A 20,095-nucleotide genomic window follows, 5' to 3' on the forward strand; every position below is an offset into this window, starting at 1 on the left:
TTGGCCGCCTGAAGGGCGCTACGGATCGGCAGCCTCCCTTCGCTGCGAGGTGCCGAGCAGAATAAAGGAGGCAGCCCCACTCTACTGCCTGCTGTTTCAACTACAAGAGGATGAGCATGGCTTTGAACGCTCGAGACAACGCCTTGGCTGGCACAGGAGGAGGAAATGCTATACTTTGTGCCTTTGTGCCCGCACAGCGTTCGACACCCAGTTTCCTCGAATGTGTGGAAATGAGTCCTCGCTGGCTGCGCACACCTTCTGACTTCGTGGAACATTTGTGCGCGTGTGTGTGTCAACCTGCGCAATTGTGCCACTCGGACCTGTGGCTGGCAAACGAGAGCAAAAAGCGCGGGAAGGACGAGGCAGACAGAGAAGCATGAGCGACGAGAAGAGTCTGCGAAGTGCATGCGATAAGAGCAGTTTGCGTGTTAGCGGTGCGATTTGACGTTTGGATGAATATGAGACTTTCTGTTATAAGTTTTGCATTGTAATAGTTTTTGATAATTAAATGTAAACTATTTTTCCCTTTTAACCGTGCGTTGCATATATCTGATCTTATTTTACGGCCCAGCATCCTGATGCGAGCAAGGGGGGAAAGGGAAGTGATGGTGAGGAGGGAGAGGATAAAGCATGGCATAGTCTATAGTGACACAACAATGGGTGGGAAAGAAAAGTGAGTGTGAGGAGGACAGAAAGAAGAAAGGCAACGCCACCAGCTCCTCTGCTTCCTCAGTCTTCAAACCACTAGTGTGCAGCTGTCACAATTTTATTGCGATAGCCATTATATGGACAGTCTCGACGGGTTTTTGCCATCGCCGTCATGTCCTTCCGGTATAAAGTCCAAATTGATACGATTCCCCCCGCGCATTGTATGTTCTACCGCGGGTAAAAGCGTATGAGCGGGGGTGACGAACGCGGCTGAAGCAGAGTTCAAACGAGCCGGCCCATTCCCGTCGCTCGGAGGGTGCATGCGATAACATCACCACCCCGTTTCCTGCGAAGCAGGCAGGAAACGCACCGCCCGTCTTTAACGAGCCTTAAAAGATGCAAGGGGGGGGGGTGTCGAGGAGTACTTTGAATCGAGGGCGCAGTCGCGATCGCTGGCGCGCCCTATCTTGAAAGCCATCACAGGGCGGCTCGTATACCCTTCTACGTGCTGTGCTCTCAACGCCAAGTGACTATGCGGAGAGCATTGCTCCCTGGAACGGCTGTATTCTTTTACACCAGCATTTTGTAGTCACACAAGATCGGATACAAAACAGTTAGCTGCCAGCCTCACTTCGTGTAACACTACAATTTGTTGCTATTGCATTCATTGCTTCGCCCTTGCGGTGAAGCAGTTTTTTTTTTTGGTTTCTGGTGAACACAAAAAATTTTAAAGGGGTCATGAAGCACCCCTTGGGCTTGTTGAAAAAACACATCCTGCGGAAAGCTGACACGGCTATGAACTGCTCAGCCAAATATTGCAGTCGTGCATGCCGTGTAAAGGCTGCAAGCAGAGCGCGATGTTGCTGTTTCCTCAGGCTCCCTCTTTTCAAAAAGAGGCCGGTTCTCACTCGCGTCCGTGGGCCTGCCGTATGACATCGCGTATCTACTTCTCTGCGTCGCAAAAGACATAGCATCCTCATTGGCTGATAGCCAACATAGATCGAGAGCGGCGTTCAGATCAGATGCGCTTCTTGCCACGGGGTGCCGCCACTTGTCGGCGCCGCACTCCTCAGTCTGCGAACTTTGCACGGTAGCCACGCTCGCACACACAAATCACAGCGGGAGAGCGATCGCGTTGCACGACGCGCGCCGACGTAACTTCTTTCCCTGTGCCATCCCTCCCTGTATAGCTTCCAGTGCTCTCGCTGGGACGAGAAAAGAGAGAAAGCGCTGAGAGCGTGCGGCAAACCCCCTAACTCCGCTCGTTCTTGAGGGATACGAGAAATTTTTGTGGCAATCGATTCGGGAGGCAGTAAACCTGATACTGAGGTCATTGGATCATTACTTGGAAAAGTGGTTCATGACCCCTTTAATGGTTTCTACTGAACATTCAATACCGATACAGCGACCAGACTTACCACAAATACATATACAGTCGAACCCACTTATAACGATCCCACATATAATGATCTATCGGTTATAACGACCATATTGGGTGCACTTACGATTTTCCTATGCTAACCATTGAAGCTGCGTCCAGATATAGCAAACATTTTTCAAAGCCTCCTACTTTTACAACGAACACTTCGGACACGGTCGCGGTAAGAACATGGCGCATGCGAAGCAAAAAAAAGTTAAGACATGCCTTCTAAAGCGTGACAGGGGCGCGCTCGCGCGTGCCTCGCTCCAGTTTACTCGCGATTAACATACCCAGATCGGCGAGCACCGCACGCAGATTTCGGATGCTGCGAGCGAGGTTGCTCACTTTCCAGGCATTTCTTCAGTGATAGAATGGCAGTGAGGGGAAAAAAAATAATAGGCAGCATGAAGCCTCGCGGTCAGCTTTCGCAAGGTAACCTTTCCTGACACCGTTCTCTGCAGCTACGACCACCTGCGATGAACCAAACAATGCCTTGGAACGCAAAAAGGCATAAATGCAAGATGTGATAACCGCGATAGCTTTCCATCGCAAAAAGGTTCACTGCGTCCCTAAACTCGTCGACGCCACAATGTGTCGCGAAAAGAGACCAGTCGATCGGTGATCACGACTTCCGCGCGATTGCGGCGAAGCCTTCGCACATAAGCATCAGAAAAGAACAAAGGCGAGGTGGCGGCCGTCGATGAACGTGAAATTATGCCTTATAGCCGACAACCTTATAGCCGACAACCGATAGCCGTACACTGCGGATTGACGGCGGTACGAGCGCACCATGCTTAGCCACGCTGCCGTTCGCAAGTTTGCCACCGCCGCGTCGTGCGAGACCGCTTTAAAGTGCGCGTCGCTTTGTAGAAACGAAAGTAGCTCGCTGTTGTTGAGCGGCAACTCAATGCGCCGTGCGTCGTCGTGCAGGGCCGCAAGAGCATCGCGGAGACGTAGAGTGCGCGTTGCTTGGAAAATGCTTGTTTTCGCCGCGTTGAACGAAGAGGCTAGTCGCCGCACCCGTGCACGGTCCGGAGTGAAGCAAGCGCGAATGTACAAACGCGCACATACGGCATACAGCAAGCGGCCCGGCAGTGACTCCGGGAGCCGAGTAGGCAACGCGCTGCACGCAACTAGCCAGGGATGATCGGCTCCACGTCGTGGTACCGCGCTTCGGTGAAACGGTGTCAGCTCATTCCAAAGGCGGTTTATTCACTCGTGAGCACGCAGCGGGCGTTGCTTCACGACGCGAAAAGGCTTAGCTTGTTACCGAAGGGGTTGTTAGCACTTTTAATAAAAGTGCACAAAGAAAAAAAAACGGCTTGGCCGCTAAGCGCACGTTTTTAAGGGTGAGTCCATATACAACAACTACTATATAACGACCACTTTTTGCGACACTTTCGAGTTCGTTATAACGGTTCGCTGTATAAAACAGATATACATGTACAATAAATATATACATAGATACTATAGATATATAAATGTTCAAAATAACATGACGTCGAAACATTTTATTCCAACGTTTCACAGCCGGGTCAGCCCTTCGTTCCCAAACGAAGGCCATACCTTCCTTTATAACATCCGTTTTTAGAACATTCGCAAAGCATTGGATTCACAAAAAATTTTTGAATGAGAGAGAGTGTGTGGTGTGTGTGTGTGTGTGTGTGTGGTGGTGTGTGTGTGTGTGTGTGTGTGGTGTGTGTGTGTGTGTGTGTGGTGTGTGTGTGCGCGAGCGCGCGCGGGATAATGAACCTTCTTCTGGCGACCGTACTACAAATTGTGAAAAACTTCGTGCTGCATATAGGAAACAAAATATTTATTTTCTCCTAACAGTTTCGCTGGCGGTCCGCCCGCCTTCGTTAAAGGCTGGACCTTTATAGAGAAATTATAGAAGCGTTTGCTATAAGCGAGAAAAAGAAAATGTGTCAGTGTTGCGTCGGTAGCTTTGTCCCGTAAGGAGCTTGACTATCTAAGAAAATCTTGCGCTGTAAGTGGTAACCGTGGGGATGCAGGTATAACAAAGCACCTCGAGTGTGATGGTGCGCATGTGCTGATGTCCGACGGTTTTTTGGCTTTTCTATGTTGTCTTGCAGTAATAATCAGCTGATGTCTAGCGCCCGTCCTGTGTATGTGTTCCTAGCTGTGTCTGTGTCTTTTTGTTGCGCTACGAATAATTACATGATTCAAACCAACTACCCGCATCACCCCTGAGAGTGATAGATACAGGAGGACTTTTTGGGGCTAGTTGGTGCAGACTGACAAAATACTTAGCGCAATGCAAACAAGCACACAAGGAAGGTACACAGGGACAAGCATCCCTTGTGTACCTTCCTTGTGTGCTGTGTTGTATTGCGCTAACTAATTTTTGTCATATACACGGAGGTTCAGGAAAAAGCCTTGGCAGCAAAAGGAAGAGGATGCTGCAATAATGAGCACAGAGTTGTGGGATACATAGGACGAGGTGCTTCGAGATCTGTGATAGTGTAATGGTTCGGTGCTTACTTTTGGGAACTCAGTGTGTGCATGAGGCAGAGGTGCAATTGGGAATGGATGTAAATCAAGGACTGTAGGACGCCTCGCGTTGGTGCTCACGGGAAGACGACAAATGAGGCTGTAAAGGCCGACGTGGATAGGCAGTTTTGAGGCGAGGGAAGCTCAGAGCAAAATAAGGTTCAAAGAAGGCTAAGAAATATGAAGGAAGTATGGGCAGAGAAGGTTCCGTTATTTGTATAGGAAGAGTGGGACACACAGTGGAGAAATAGACTAGGATGCTCACTAGTAATATACGGCTGTAGCTAAGCAATATGTCAACAAAGAGCGTTAGCGAAAAGTCAGAGAGGCGAAGGATTTGTGACGGCAGGTATGGAGAAAAAACCGGCTTTGAGTAACTACCGACAAGGCCAAAAGAAATAAGGAGGAGAATTTTACGATAATTCAAGTGGAAGCGCTTTACTGTTTGAAGCAGATCGGTTGCCTTAGAACGCGAGTTATAAGTGATATTCATTAAAGAGAAGAACATGCACATGCTGTGGGGAAGATAAGGAACCGGCAGAGCATGTTCCGACTGATGTGGAGATATCCACCAGTGTACGTTTGGGGGCGCGCCTACATAAAGCCTTCGGTTTTAGGACGACAATGGAAAGCTGAACACACCCACGATTGAAATAAGTAAGAGACTGTTGAGTATTGGCGCAGAAAATAGAGAGAAGGGCAAAATAAACATTAGGAAAAAATAAGGACAGTCTGCCGTAAAGGGCAGACTGGGCTGAAATTTACGTTTTTTTTTTTCCTTAGTAAGATAGATTTAATCGAAGTAGAGGCATTAGACAACATAAAAAAAAAGAAAAAGAAAGAGATTTTTTTGTTGAGCCTAGTGGCACACTTGTCACCGCCTTGTTATAAAGGGGACGCTCATAGCATTCATCCACACATCCGCCTGGCTATACCCAGCACATACCTGACGCTTCTAACATTCGATGTTTTAACGCGTTAAGCAATATTGCAAAGCCCTGTGAGGATTGTGTGGTATTGTAATGTCATATACATAGTTAAATATAAAGACTTAGTAGTGTTTTATACATGACAGTTCGGCACGTGGCGTGAAACCTCATAAATGCCACCTTCGGCCTCGGCAACACCGTGGCCTAGGCGATCGTGCCCACATTTTGTCTACAAAAGTAAATCTCCAGTTGAGTGACGCGCGTTCAATTCACCCTTCATTTGCCTTCGAAAGATTAATTGATGTATTTGCGGTCAGCATCATATAAAGAGTAGGTATCATGTTAAGGAGGGACATGGCTTTGGAGACCAAAAAATCATCAAAGAAAAAAGTGTTTTTTTTTTTATTGCATTATTGAGATATACAGCTATTATTTCGCATGTAAAACCTAAGATAAGTCTTATAATATCAGTATTTCATCTGCAGTTTAGATCTGTGCAACGAGTACGAGCTGAACGCTAAATGTTTTTGGGTCATTTATTTAGCTTGTCGGAGTGACATCTCATGATCTAGAACAGCTAGAGCTGTAATTACACTTTTTACACAAAGCCCAAGCTGTATATCACAAAGTCCTGAGAGCAGAATTCTCATTTCTGCTCATAGATTTTTTAAACTTGATTTTGTTTCTTCTTTATGGTAGTCGTGGTACAAACATTGAATTTTGATCTGCAGAATGACTAGTTATGACTTGATCTGAAAACTGTTTGCAGCGTTGCACTTATTGTGTATAGTAGTATCTAGCTATCTGATAATATGCACTTTCTGCTGAACGGCTTTTTCCCTATTGTCTCCGGAAACAATAGAGAGGCAGCTTTGTGTATCTCGTAAACCAGTTTACTTACAAGAAAAATTATTGTATATTTGAAATCAGCATGAAAAACCAAACAAGACAAATTAGTTTCATCAGGTTTGTCAAGTAAAGAAGTTTACTTACTTTTTTACAAATAGCATAAAATTTAGTGAGAAAATGCGTGCCTGAATCATCCGCAAAAGAACTGCACACTGACACTAGCTTTTACTTATAATATTTCTCTGTCTGTCTGTGTGTGTGTGCATGGGATAACGACACATGTACACAGTGGGTTACTACATGTATACAGCTACAGTTCCGCCTTTATTTCTGCATGGTGGAGGATTTGCTGGTGGTAGATGAGGTTGAAAATGTTCTGCTCGATCGGAGCTGCTCTGCTGTTAGCCGTGCTGTTGCTTATTCTCCTTTATTACAATGACAAATTGGTGGAGGTGCTGGGTATTGATACCAGAACCTCTTGTATGTTCTCATCACATATGCTGTGCACTGAGCTTGAGAAAAGTTATGGACATTCCTGTTGACAAGACTTGCTGAACATTTAGTCTGCAATAGCAGTTTAATGTCATAAGGAACCAACTAGGATGCAAGAGAGCTTGATAGTTTTCAGTGTCTTGCTGCATGCCAGCATAGCAGCCAAAATGGTGCTGATGAATAAACTGCATGCACCACTGCAGACAGTAAAAGAAGTGCAAGCGAGAGTGCACACTTACGATAGTTGGAAAACGCCTGTTCAAAGGTTGTCACAGGGTTGCTTGCTATGTCATCAGGGGGCTGCTCTTTGGGGCCCAAGTAATTGATAACTATGTTGTTGTTGGCCAACCTGCAAGACATGGGGAAGGAGCTCAGCCACACCATCAAAAAATGGATAAGATGCAAGCACACAGCCTACAGTGAGCTGTAGAACAAGGCTCAGGATCTATTTGTTTGATGGATGCCACCTGCATGCCAGCTACTGATAGAAGCACTGATTACTTTTGGTTTTACCAGCTGAATACACCTGCACAGCAAATTTTCAGGACTATGTGGCTCTTACACGACTGGTTAACTGCCACTTACACAACATACAGATGGCAAACAAAAGAATCACTCACGACCTCTGCAGGTCAACAAATGAGTACAACAGAAGTGCATCACATCAATTTTAACGTGATAGCGTTAAAAAGCTCGTTCGCAGAAATTCTGGTGTCGGCGTCGGCATCGTTGGTTGTCAGTGAAAAATCATCTGATCCGTGACCAAAAAATAAAGATGCAAATAAAATAAGTAATAAAAAAACTTCGGTTTGACTGAGAATCGAACCCAGGCCGTCTGCGTGGCAAGCAGGTGTTCTACTACGCGACAATGGCAAGCCAGACTGAACAGACCACCACCCTGCCTGCTCCATGGCTTTTCAACGGCCTGCGAACCCCAAGGCCTTTCCATGGGGACGCATACGAAGACGTGGAAGACTGGCTGGACCAATACGACCGAGTCGCCGTCGTCAACGAATGGGTCGAGCATCGGAAGCTCCGGTATGTCTACTACTACCTGGAGGATTCAGCGCGCATTTCGTATGAGAACCATGAAGCTGCCTTGACAATCTGGCCGGAGTTTTGTACTCAGCTGCGGAACACGTATGGAAGTCCCGAATGGAAAGAACAAGCAGAACGTCTCCTCAATTCCAGGAATCAAAGACCAAACGAAAGCGTTGCCATGTTCGTCGAGATGTCTCAGCTGTTCCAGCGAGCTGATCCCGCAATGGGGAAGGCAAGAAGGTACGTTTCCTGATGCGGGGCGTAAGAGAGCACCTGTTTGCAGGACATGTGCACAACCCACCAGCTACCGTGGCGGAATTCCTCCATGAAGCCGCAACGATGGAGTGAATGCTAAGACAGCGGTCATTGCAGTATGAGCGGCCAAACAACCTTTCATTTTGTCATCGGCTTTGATAACACCCGACGTCGCGGCCATCAGGGACCTCGTGGAGCTAGCGCGCAGCGTCGTACGCAAGGAGCTGCAAAAGTTTCGCGCAGTGTCTCCCCAGCTCCAAGTGGCTGCTCTAACAGACGTCGTCCGCGTAGAGGTGCAGCAGCTGGCACAACCACTGGTGGCGCCTCCAGCCGAAGCTCCTCTTCTACATACGCAGACGCTTTAAGCACTCCTGCACGGCAGTCAGCAATCCACCTGACCATCTACCCTGCAGACACCGCAGTACTGCTCAGGCCTGCCATATGACGAGAACCTGCAACTTAACGTGCGGAAATCTAATGTGTGGCGCACTCCCAACAATCGGCCACTTTGCTATCGTTGTGGTGAGTCAGGTCATTTGTACCGCAAGTGTTCGTACCGACACATGGGCCTCCCTGGCTTTCGGCCAGATGCTCGTCGACCCGTGATGGTGAATGGCCATGCGCTATTGCCGAGTACTTGGCAAGCCATACGTCTTCGAATCTTCAGCGACGCCAATCCCACTCTCCCTCTCCTCGACGTTCTACATCCCGGGTCAACACTCCACCTTCACCATCATCATCATCAAGATGGACGATCATTAGTCAAACGTGTAAAAATAAACAGTTTTCTTCAATCGAGTGTAATCGGTCCTTGTAACGCAAGTTATTCAACCAGTAAGTTACGAACGTACTGCTAACATAGCGCAGCTGTCATCAAACACGAATTCCAACGATAACAACGGACTGAAATTCTACGGACTGAAATTCAAGGCATCAAATCACAGCTGCAGATGCTTCTCCATGCCCTGAACCTCGGCACTGATCAAACCACGATCAATGGCCAGCAGGAGGGGAAGTTATGCAATAAGGGCCCGCAGAGCCACGCACATCCACCATTCCAGACCTGGATCCCGCTCATGTAGGCGATGGAGACAACGCAACACACCCTGTCACTTTGAACGATGTTCTCGGCGTCATCGTAGAGACACAACATCAGCTTGCACAAGCATTGCAACAGAACACCCAAGAAACACCCAACCACTTCAGGTACACTCGTCGGCGATACAGCCTCAGCTAAGTATCTTCCAAGGAAACACGCAAGAAAGTGTGAAGGAATGGCTCGCAGAGATAGAACGCAGAGTGTCTCTTGCAAACTGGACGCAGTCGCTCACGATGTTGAACACCATCACGCGCCTCCGTGAAGTGGCGCGCGACTGGCACAGTTCCTACAGCATTTACATCCAAGATTGGGAGACATGGAAGCATGCTATTATGGAGCGTTTCCAAAGAAAGATGAATCTATAAGAGTTTCTAGACTATCAAAACGAGCAGAAACTGCTCCCAACTGAAACGATCATATAATAATGTACACAAAGAACGCTATGCTCACCGCAGAGGACGCATACCACTCATCCTGAACGGCATCAAAATCGACAAGGGGGCTACCCCCTGGCGTCTTAAAACTGCAATTCCTTGCTGGAACTTATTGACCGAACCGCAAACTTCAAGTCACGACGAAAGCTTGTAGTCGATACTAGTACTGATCCCAAGTATGTGCCTATGAAAGAGACAGATGGGTCACGCCATTCCGGCTCTACCTACACGCAGAAATCGTTAGCTGCCAACACCTAATGGACATCAGCCCTCGACAGCAAAGATGCTTCAACTGTTCAGTGTTCAGGCATATATCAAGGGACTGTCCAAAACCTAAAACGATCGCAATTCTCAAAGCAGAACAAAGACGAAACAGCAGGCAAGATGTAGTGTTTGACAGGTCTAAGGATTAAAATGTCCACTGCTTCTTTAGCACCACGAGAAACCCGCTTCCCATCATGACAGCCCACACAACAGGAGGTACAGAACTCAGAACATGCATCGACACTGGATCAAACATATCCATAGTGGACCCCAAGGCTCTACCCTCAGCACAGAAAAGGCGGCCTGCAAGGACCATGAATCAGTAACGGTTCTCGATAAACAGGTCAAACCCGAATGGACGACTTCACTGTCAATCACTGCGGGTAAACTAACAACCAAAATTCCCGAAGTACTTGTCCTCCCATTGCCACCGACTACGGACTTATTAGGTTCAGACTGGAGGAGCCTGGCCAATGTTATATGCTCATCAGCCTACCTACCCAGGCCACAACCAACAAGTTAACAATGCAGTAAGCCCACAGCAACCACCACAAACAGGACAGGCACTGATTTCTACCTTCACAATGCAAGCCGCACATCAAGCGAAGAAGAACACTACCATGTTCGTCTCGTTAAAGCCAACAACTTCAGGACGAGATCCGGAGCTTGGGCAGAAAACATTGGCTGCGGTCAAACTGATGATACGGGATGCATTGCCTGAAGAGCGCAAGAAACTTTATACAATATTAGCAACTAATCATGATGCCTTCACGACGCATGCAAATCAGCTGGGAACTTGTCTGCACACCGAACATTAATCAATCTACAGGACTCCATTCCTGTGGCTTCACATCCATACAGATGTTCATATGCAGACCGAGAGTTCACGAGGAAACAGTTCAGAGATTATTTGGAGAGGAATCATCATACCAAGTCAGAGTGAATACGCTGCTCCTACTTTTGCAATTGACCAGCCGAACGATCCCACTACACAGAGGACAATCGTTCACGACCACAGAAAACTGAATGCCAAAACTGTGAATCCTCCCTATCCAATGCCACTGATGGAAGGTGCTCTTGACCACATCATGAGAGATTACTTACGTTACTTTACAACTATGGATATCAATAACGCTTTCCTCACAATCCGTGTCGAACCTGGAGAACACACAAGACAGTGTTTGTGACACCTGATGGAAAGTACGAATATCTTCGCATGGCGTCCGGATTTTGCAAGGCCCCTCAGACAATGCAAATGCATGCGGAAGAGTTTCGACTGTCTCGCGCGCACTGCCATGTACATAGACACCACTGCACAGGGAGCATGCACCATTCCAGAGGCCCTCACACCTTTGGAAGACGACCTAAATGGAGCGTACAGGCTTGTAGAGCTGGCCAAGAAGCAAGAAGCGAGAACAAACCAAAGAAAACATCGAACAAATTCAGAGAGCTGCTAAAAGTCGAGATGAGGCGACGCGCAAGGAACCAAACATCCAGCTAGGAGACACAGTTTTTTGTACACTAGGATCTCGATCGTCTACACTCAATCCTTTCTATGAAGAACCATTCGAAGTCACAGAACTTTTAGGCAGCAACACGGTGAAGATTGCACGCATCCAAAATCACCATCATGGAAAGAAGGAGAGAGTGGGTAATGATGAACAGCTATGCAGACACTCGGTGCGAAACCCCAGCTTTCCAGAACTAGGAGAGTCGTTCATCGGTCAGCAATTACGGCAACGTTCAAAGGATGGACCGGAAAACCAGGACATCGAGACCCAACAGGAGAACCCGTGCATAGAGAACAAATGCGGTAATTTGAACACGACAACGGTCACGGAACATGCCAGCTGTCACTTAGAAGCCACAGAGTTCCAAGCCATCTGAAGGACTACAAGATCTGAGGACAGATCCAAGTTACGCTGAGGCGTGTGAGCGTCGCCAAGGAGCTCGCTCACGGCAAGGCAGCCGCATCGCAGGATCATCATCATCAAGATGGACAATCATTAGTCGAATGTGTAAAAAAAATGACAGCATATCCACGGGTGAATGATGAAGAGCTTGGGCGAAGCTCCTGAAGCAATCATAGTTACACCATGAAATGTTCAGTGGTTTCGCCCAGCAGTAACCAAAGCGATACGCAGCTTTGATTACTGCTGCGCTCGCTTGGCGGCAGCCTCTCGAGCTCGCACCTCGGGATCCTGCCGACGAGCACGAGACGCAGCGGCCTTCCGCACCCGGCGCTCCTCGTCATCCATGGTCCGCCAAGCAGCACGATCCGGCAAGCGCACTCCTCCATGTACGGCGACGATCAAGGAGAATGAGAGATAATGAGCGCAGCGGCACTATAACGCCACCTCGCGTGCATTCACCCAACCGCCATATTAGATGTGAAGCATCTTATAGCGGAATTCAATCCGGTGGTGGTGGTGGTGGTGTGCGGCGTGACCACCCTTACTGCGCATGTGCAAACCCTCTCCCGTCCCCTCTCCCCCCGCTCCCCTCCCCCTCTGCACTTCCCCTCTCCCCCTTCCCTCTCCACTTCCCCTCTCCCCTTTCCCCCTCACCACTCCCCTCTGAAACGCGGGCTCTACATGCCGAAACACTGCTTCGCATCGCCTCATGGTCCCTTTTAGCGGGAGATGGTGTGATTTTGCACACATCTCTATGGGACAGCGCCATCTAGTATATCGTCACCCAACTGCAGTTTGCATGCATCTCTATGGGACAGCGCCATCTATTGAATGATACGGGAGACCCGACGGCGGGGAACGCCGGATGGAGCGACGACCGACCAGTGATGCTATAAGGAGCTTCGCCCCTCATAAAGTTTTCTTTAATCGAGTGTATCGGTCCTTCAACGCAAGCTATTCCACCAGTAAGTTACGAACGTACTGTTAACATGGTGAAAAAATGACAGGTCGCATTACCTTACAATGATATTGGTCAAGCAATTAGTAGAGCTAAAAACCCATGCAGGTAGCCTTCTTTTCCTTCGTAACAAATATCAGTAACTTAAAATTGTATTTTTATGCACTTTCTCACGCATCCAAACATGGCACTCTATACGATGCCAGCACCACCTTCGAGTTGGTCGGTGGTGAAACGCGTTGCGGGCAACACGATAACGGCGCCTGGCACCAGCACATTATACGCACTCAAAAAATTATTAATTGCTCTATGCGAACAGGCTGACTTCATGAATTTTCTAACCATGCCTGTGAGTTCTCGTTCGTAGAAATGTACCAGTATTCACTGGCGCTGAAGTCACTTCGCAACGCGATCTACACCATGGAGTTCTAAGATTTTGCTTTCAAAAGGCATCTATGTTGGCTGTCGTGTCAGATAGGCAACACAGAACACCTAAACAGCCTTAACATAACTGAAAAACAGCAACGACCTTCTCTTTTTTCGATAAAGCACCTCTTGCACGGTCATATGGTCACCAGACTGTTCGTTTTAGTCGCACGTTTGGCGCGAGTGGAACCACCATAGTCCATTCCACAACACCATACTTGTGTTGCTGGAACACACAAAGTTTTCCGCTCGAATGTGGTGGTTTTTCATGCTGACTATACAAAACTGGAAAGACTATGGTAATAATGCTTTATTAGACTGACTGCATGCTCTAAACGACTATTACGGTACTAATTTTATTGACCAACAAAAACGAATTATCCTGCAGGAACTATATATGGTTTCAGTCTGTCATTTTCACAGGAACAATTGTCATTGCATACACTAAAGAGTGTTGCAGGTGTCCCTACACCATTTGATGAAGACAGAACATAGGTCGCAAAACTATGTTTTAAAAATTTCTACTCGCTCTTCAGAGAAACTGCTGCAAGGGTGGACAGTTCACATGGTACGCTTTCTATTGCAATGCAAAACAGAAGGGGAACAAAGGACAATAGACAGTCCCTTTAAGTGTACCGCATCTTGTGTAAACAAGCTATTTCACTAAGAAAGCATGCTGTATTAAATGCACCAGGACGGGGTGGATTCAGATTGAAAATGTGCATTTTGAGGGTGCATCTCAATGCACATAAACAGCAGTGTGTCGTATTAGAAATTATGGGAATGCATTCGCAGCGGGAGGACAACAGTCCGAGCAATTGGCAGCTGACACTGCTGCACTGCGGGACATGAAAAGCAGCAACATGGGGTGCTGACACAATTTCCTTGTAGTTGTGAGTATGTTGCTCCCGTTCAAAATGTGCACTGTTGATGACGAATAAATGAAATGAGCGCTGGCAAACTCCTTGATTCACAGCATTAACATAGAAACGATCACATCCAGATGATAGAAGCAAATGGCAGCATTTGGTTACAATAAGGTATGTGACAGCTGCAAGGATGCTCAGACATCGCATTTCTGCAAAAGAACAGTACTTAAGTTTCTCCACATGAAAAAGAATGAATGAAATGCAGCTAACAGGTTCATTTCGTGCCAAACATCCCACATTGCGCTCGAACCACTCAGATTCTATTCTAAAAAATTGTGGGCAATCATTTTAGTTCACTATATGCCCTCATAGAGTATTTTCACAAGAAAAAGATTTTTCTGTCCTTTACAGTGATTTGAATGTTGTCGTAGTGGGCGAAACCTAGCTTGCTAAAAACATTCTCAGAAATGCAATACCATATGGAGCACCTTAACTCTCTGCTGGTTGCTAGAAAAGGAATGGCTTTTACTTATTACTTCCCATTGGCATCCGGTACTTTGTCTCATGACGTACTTTGGGGTGAAGCAATACAGTGATTCAGTGCCTATTCTGACAATTTATCAACATATCTACAAAGTTTACTAAAAATATATAACTACATCATATGGCTGGATAGTTGGATGTAAGAGTGTCAAAAAAGTATTGGGGTCGATTATTGAATAGTTTAGAAGAAGAAGGTGGCAAAACATTAAAAAATGAATGAAATGCTTTCTGTTCAGGCTCATGCTGATTGGTAATACAGTCCAAGTTAAATGCATGCTTGTATTGATTTAGAAGGGCATACAAAAGGAACTTATTTGTGAAAGTTTAATTGGAGTAATTATTGTTTTAAGCGAGAAAAATGTACAGCTTGCACTAGTGTCGCAAGGCTGGAACCATCAGTGGAGCTAGTGTTCAACCTAGCTAAGTTTTGCTAGTATTGCCAAGCTTTTGCTGAGAGGCCAAGTTTTTGCTAGTAGTACTAAATATGGCTAAGCTTGGCTAAACTTGGCTAGACATGTCACCTGACTACCTGTTACGTGACGTTCTGATTTTAGTCACGTGACTAGCTGTTACGTGCTTTTTGGTGGGAACATATCACGTGGCTAGCTGTTACGTGGTTTATGGTGGGGACATGTCACGTGAGCTATTATGCAATGTGTGAATTTAGTCGCGTGACAAAATGTTACGTGATTTTTAGTCACATGACTAGATGTTGCGTGATGTTACGTGATTTTTAGTCACACGAGCAGTTACATGTTACATGATTCTAGTCACATAAGTGTTACGTTGTTTTTAGTCACGCGATTGGATGTTACACGATGTTACGTGATTTTTGTCATGTGACTAGTTATTACATGATGCTTCGCACTTGTGGTGCCAACAAGCCTGTAGATAGTGCGGAGCTGGGCAGCCTTCTTTGTTTCTCTTTATTTCTTTCTTCCTTTCTTTCTTTTTCTGTCATCTCTCTGTTTATTGTACGCCTTTTTTGCCTCTATTTCTATTTTTTCTTTCTCTATGTATTTCTTTGTATTTCTCGGTCTTTCTATCTTTCTCCTTTTTGCCTTTCTTTCTCTCTATTTATTGCTTCCTTTTTCTTTCCGTCTCTTCATATCTGTCTCTATTTTACTTTCTCTTTCTATCCTTTTTCCCTTTCTTTCTCTCTATTTCTCTCTTTCTCTCTATCCCATGCTTTAATTTCTCCCCTCCTCACCATCACATATCTCTCATCCACACTCTCACTTCCCTTTCGCGCCACCTTGTTGTTGACCTCGCAATCTTTGAGTGGCGCCCTCTCACGTGTGACATCAGAGAGGGGACTCGGGTGCCGCTCTTCGCGTGCGCGCGCTGCGTGAAGGCTACTTGACACTACCAGCCAGTCTGTCCTGCTCGAGTCATTGAAACATGAATGGGCAAGTTCATAAAGCAATTTACACTGAATGTTCAAGCAAAATGCCCAGCGAAATCGAACGGAGCTGCCATCAGGAGCACGTTAGTGTCTATTGCTCCTGGTGTCGTCTGCTAGCCATCAGTGTACATCTGCATGTATGGCGTCGATTTCTTTTCGCGACTATTCTATGGCCGTGGCGCACTCAAAATGACTTTCTGGCACGTTTTCAATCACTCATTTCAGCGTTCGGGCTTCGACTACCGTGTCTGCGTTAAAGCGCAAATATGTATACTGCGTGCTGCACGTGTTCGGTTGCCAAGCCTGCTCTTTCGATTCAATTCCTTTGTCCGGAGTTTTAAACGCGTGACAAGCGACATGTGATGTCATTCAAATCAAATAAATGGTCGTTACAGGCAACAACTTTTGATTAACTCCTAGTTTTCAGCATCCGCCGTGTAAGCGTGTCGTAAGTAGTTGAAGCTTAAACAATAAAAAGGTTCAGAGCACGTGTGAAAAGGGGATGCACGACGGTGATATGAAATATATCGTAGGTTGTGCGGAGTTGTGTTTTCTTTATTTTTTTTGCATATTTTAATTTCTATGTAGTGGAGCAGATGCACGAACGAGTATGCGCCTGTGAAAGAGGATGAAAAACGACGCGTGTTCTGATTGAGCAAGAGCCTGTGCCGCCTTTGCCAGCTTTGTATTGTGTTACCGTACGGTCCCTTTTCGTTGCGACCTCATTACATCAATAAACCTCATCACACCTACGTTAATAAAATAAACGTTTCCTGACTCCTTCCCGGCCGTTTGAAAGCATGCTGAACGGAATTAGTGTAATCATACTAACGTAGATAAATACAAAGCTTTTGCATCGAAAATCGTAGTAAGATGCATTTGCTATAAAATAGTGTAATTCACTCTCAACGGTCCCTCCTGACAGGCGTGATGCGGTCACTCTACTAAAAAGACTTGCAGAGTCCCTCCTGCATTTGCCTAAGACGACTCAAAGGCGAAATCCATCTTTTTGTTCAGTCGATGTATTGCTCCTTCCCCGCCCTTTCTGAATGCCTTTTGGACATAACGTGGTTTTGCACTGCCTCCAGGTTCGGAGGCATTGCAAGCTTTCTATACATCACCTGGTTTTGCATTGCCTCCGTGGTCGACGCACCGATCACGGAGACAGTGCAAACCGACGATGTCATGCAATGACGCAATCATGTGATGTGACGTTATGACGTCACACATTTTGACGGTCTGTGATGTCATGAGGATGTCGTAAGGTGACGTCATCCTGTGAGGATTTTTCGCATCACTCGTGTTAACGCTGCCGAGGATCACCAACAGTGCATTTTCGCATTTGATCAGGAATCCAAAGCTTTCATCGTAAAATATTTAACCTTGTTACTGTGCGGTAAAGAATAGCAATAACCAGCCAAAGGGGCCAAAAGAATGATGGGAAAGAGCTCTCTTGCTCCTCTTCCTGGACATATTCGCCAATTTTTCCTACTGTTTATCAAGCTGTATTATCGGTGGCCAATGAAACACGAACAGCGGAGCGCATTCCCCAAGCATTAGGAACCGTATAATGCGTGCAGTCTTTAGTAAAACTTGTTGTTGGGCTAGTTGGTGCATGTTACAAGAAAATTCCACGACGCACACCACCGAGGAAAGTAGGCGCAAGGAAAGAGCGTCAACTCGCAACTAATTTTATTCTTGCAAATCCACCGCAATATATACACCATGCCACACATGCGCAATAACACACCATGCGTCCCATCCAACAATCGCCCACTCTCAATGCACGTGCTAGTTTAGAAACCTGTCAAAAAAATCAAATTCAGCTGAACGCAGTGCCACCGACGTATCGCTAATACATATATCTTTTTTCTTTCGGATGAGGTATGCTTCTAGCATCTCTCGCTCAATCACCTCCTTGCTTCTACCTAAAATAGTGATATTGGCAAATCTTGCCTCACATCCACGCGCAGTCTTGTCATCACCATTTTTTTTTACAGGCACGCACACCCGATTAGGCAGCACTGCGCAATCGAAAGCAATCAAGCTGGCTCACGAGCGGCAAACCGCAAGAGCGTATCTATCTCTAATCATAAGGGTGCGAACTGTACCACGCGCACCACTGCTGGCGTTTCATTCGGAGGCAATAGTATGGGTAACAAGTTTTAATGTGTATCCAACTCGCTCAATCTATGCTAGTTGTCCGCAATAACCCACTGGTCGATGAAGTTATCAATTTTATTTTGTCGGCAAACGTTTTGTATACTTACTGCAATTGGGAGTGGAGTGTGAACTTTCGTTCAAGTCTGTTTATATAACGTTAACTTTTGCGAATAAGCTGCGAAATTGATTGCGCTTCGCTCCAAAGCAGCGTAGACTATCTTTAACTCGATTGGCGGGACGTTCGCGCTTTCACGTAAGCTATTTCAACGCCATCCAGCCTAGTGAGTGACGCTACGAACTCGGTGGCATGATCCTGACCGCGATGGCTCTGTGTATATAGAGGATACGTTAAATGTTAACGTTTCTTAACCTCCAGTAATGCTAGCAGCCATCTAAAGAACTATCATTACACGAAAATACAGCTAGTAGTCGAGGAACGTCATGCGACGCGAGCGAACTATAACGAAAATGCTGCTGTTCTAGCTGCAGCCTAGCAGACGACAAAAGCCGAATCCCCGCCTTTGCGTCACCAGAGCGCCGTTCGCAGCGCCGCCATCGGTGGCTCACCAGGACAATACTATACCATACGTCTATGCTATGCTCTGCTAGTGCGCCTGGATAGCCGAGTGGTTAGGGAGCTCACCTTCGGATCGTGGATACGCAGGTTCAAATCCCGCCGCCTCATCCGAAATTTTTTTCGCTACGATTTTCTCTTTCTTTATATCTTTCTGTCTGTCTCACTGTTACTGTCTCTCTCTCTGTACCCGTTCTCTTTTCTCACCTATCAGGGTTATTACAGGCCACGCCAGAGAAATCGGCACACGTATTTTGGGAGAGAAGCAGAATATGAAGAGGACAACTCGGTGCACGAGTTGTGGGAGCAAAGCAGACGTTGAAAAGGATGAAGTGAGCGTGCACTGGTCCATGATGATGGTAATTACCGTTCGCACTATCCGGTGCAACGAAAAGCTTAGAGCTCCGCTCTGAAAAAAAAAATATTTATGTTCAGTGTCCACCGCATCTTTTGGCTTCGGCCCACAAGTCCATTTCACTGCGGCATGCACTTCCTTGGGGCAATGGAAAGATGTGGCCATGCGGTTGGTAAGATCATATGCTGCTTTGTGTTTCTTCAAGTTGTGACATGTATCCATCGGCTTTCCGCAGTGCTGCCAACAAAGTGTCAGGAAAAACGAAAGATGGTTTGTTTAGAAATACGTTGTTATATAATAAAAGTACATAAACATCAGCAATAAGCTCTTTTTTCTTTTTTATGTGCAGCTCACTTAAACATGACTCATGCAGTCGAGGGTTTGGCGGAAATCCGCCTGACCAGGGAAAGACATGGACAAAGGAAACACAGCGCCGACCAAAAGTAAAATATATTCTTAAAAAGACGTTTCGGCTCTCACACGAGAGCCTTGTTCATTGTGAACAAGGCTCCTGTGTGAGAGCCGAAACATCTTTTTAAGAATATATTTTTACTTTTGGTGGGCGCTGTGTTTCCTTCGTCCATGACTCATGCAATTCTTGCCCCGGAGCCAGCTGCTGGTTCTGTTTTTTACGCTTAGCTCTTCAGAAGAGATGAATATAGCTCTGGCGGTCATGTCACCAACCGAGTGCGTGACATCCGCGGGTCATCAATCAGCCACATCCATTGGCAGCATGTAACATAAGCGTTGCAAACAGCGAGTATACTGCTTCTTTGTCATACTTTGCACAGAGAGAATGTATAACAGAAAGTGAAAGCAATAAAAAATTTGCAGTGGCTTAGCTCGGTTATGCCAAGATATACGTAGCGTTAGCAAAGGTTTAGTTGAATATTCTTAGCTTTCCGGATTGTCTAGAATTATTAGCCTTCTTCTGTTCATTCTTCGTA

General features: G+C 46.3%; 1 protein-coding gene across 1 annotated transcript in view; it reads right to left on the reverse strand.

Moving 5' to 3' along the window:
• The window catches only part of LOC119377238 (probable ATP-dependent RNA helicase DDX43), a 183,832-nt gene that overhangs the window by 100,822 nt on the left and 62,915 nt on the right, over positions 1 to 20,095 (reverse strand). The window contains exon 5 of the mRNA XM_049411562.1: positions 6,994 to 7,198. Within this exon, the coding sequence (XP_049267519.1) occupies positions 6,994 to 7,198 (205 nt within the window). The remainder of the gene's footprint in view (positions 1 to 6,993; positions 7,199 to 20,095) is intronic.

Source organism: Rhipicephalus sanguineus, unplaced genomic scaffold (genome assembly GCF_013339695.2).
Source record: "Rhipicephalus sanguineus isolate Rsan-2018 unplaced genomic scaffold, BIME_Rsan_1.4 Seq417, whole genome shotgun sequence".
NCBI classification, from domain to species: Eukaryota; Metazoa; Arthropoda; class Arachnida; order Ixodida; family Ixodidae; genus Rhipicephalus; species Rhipicephalus sanguineus.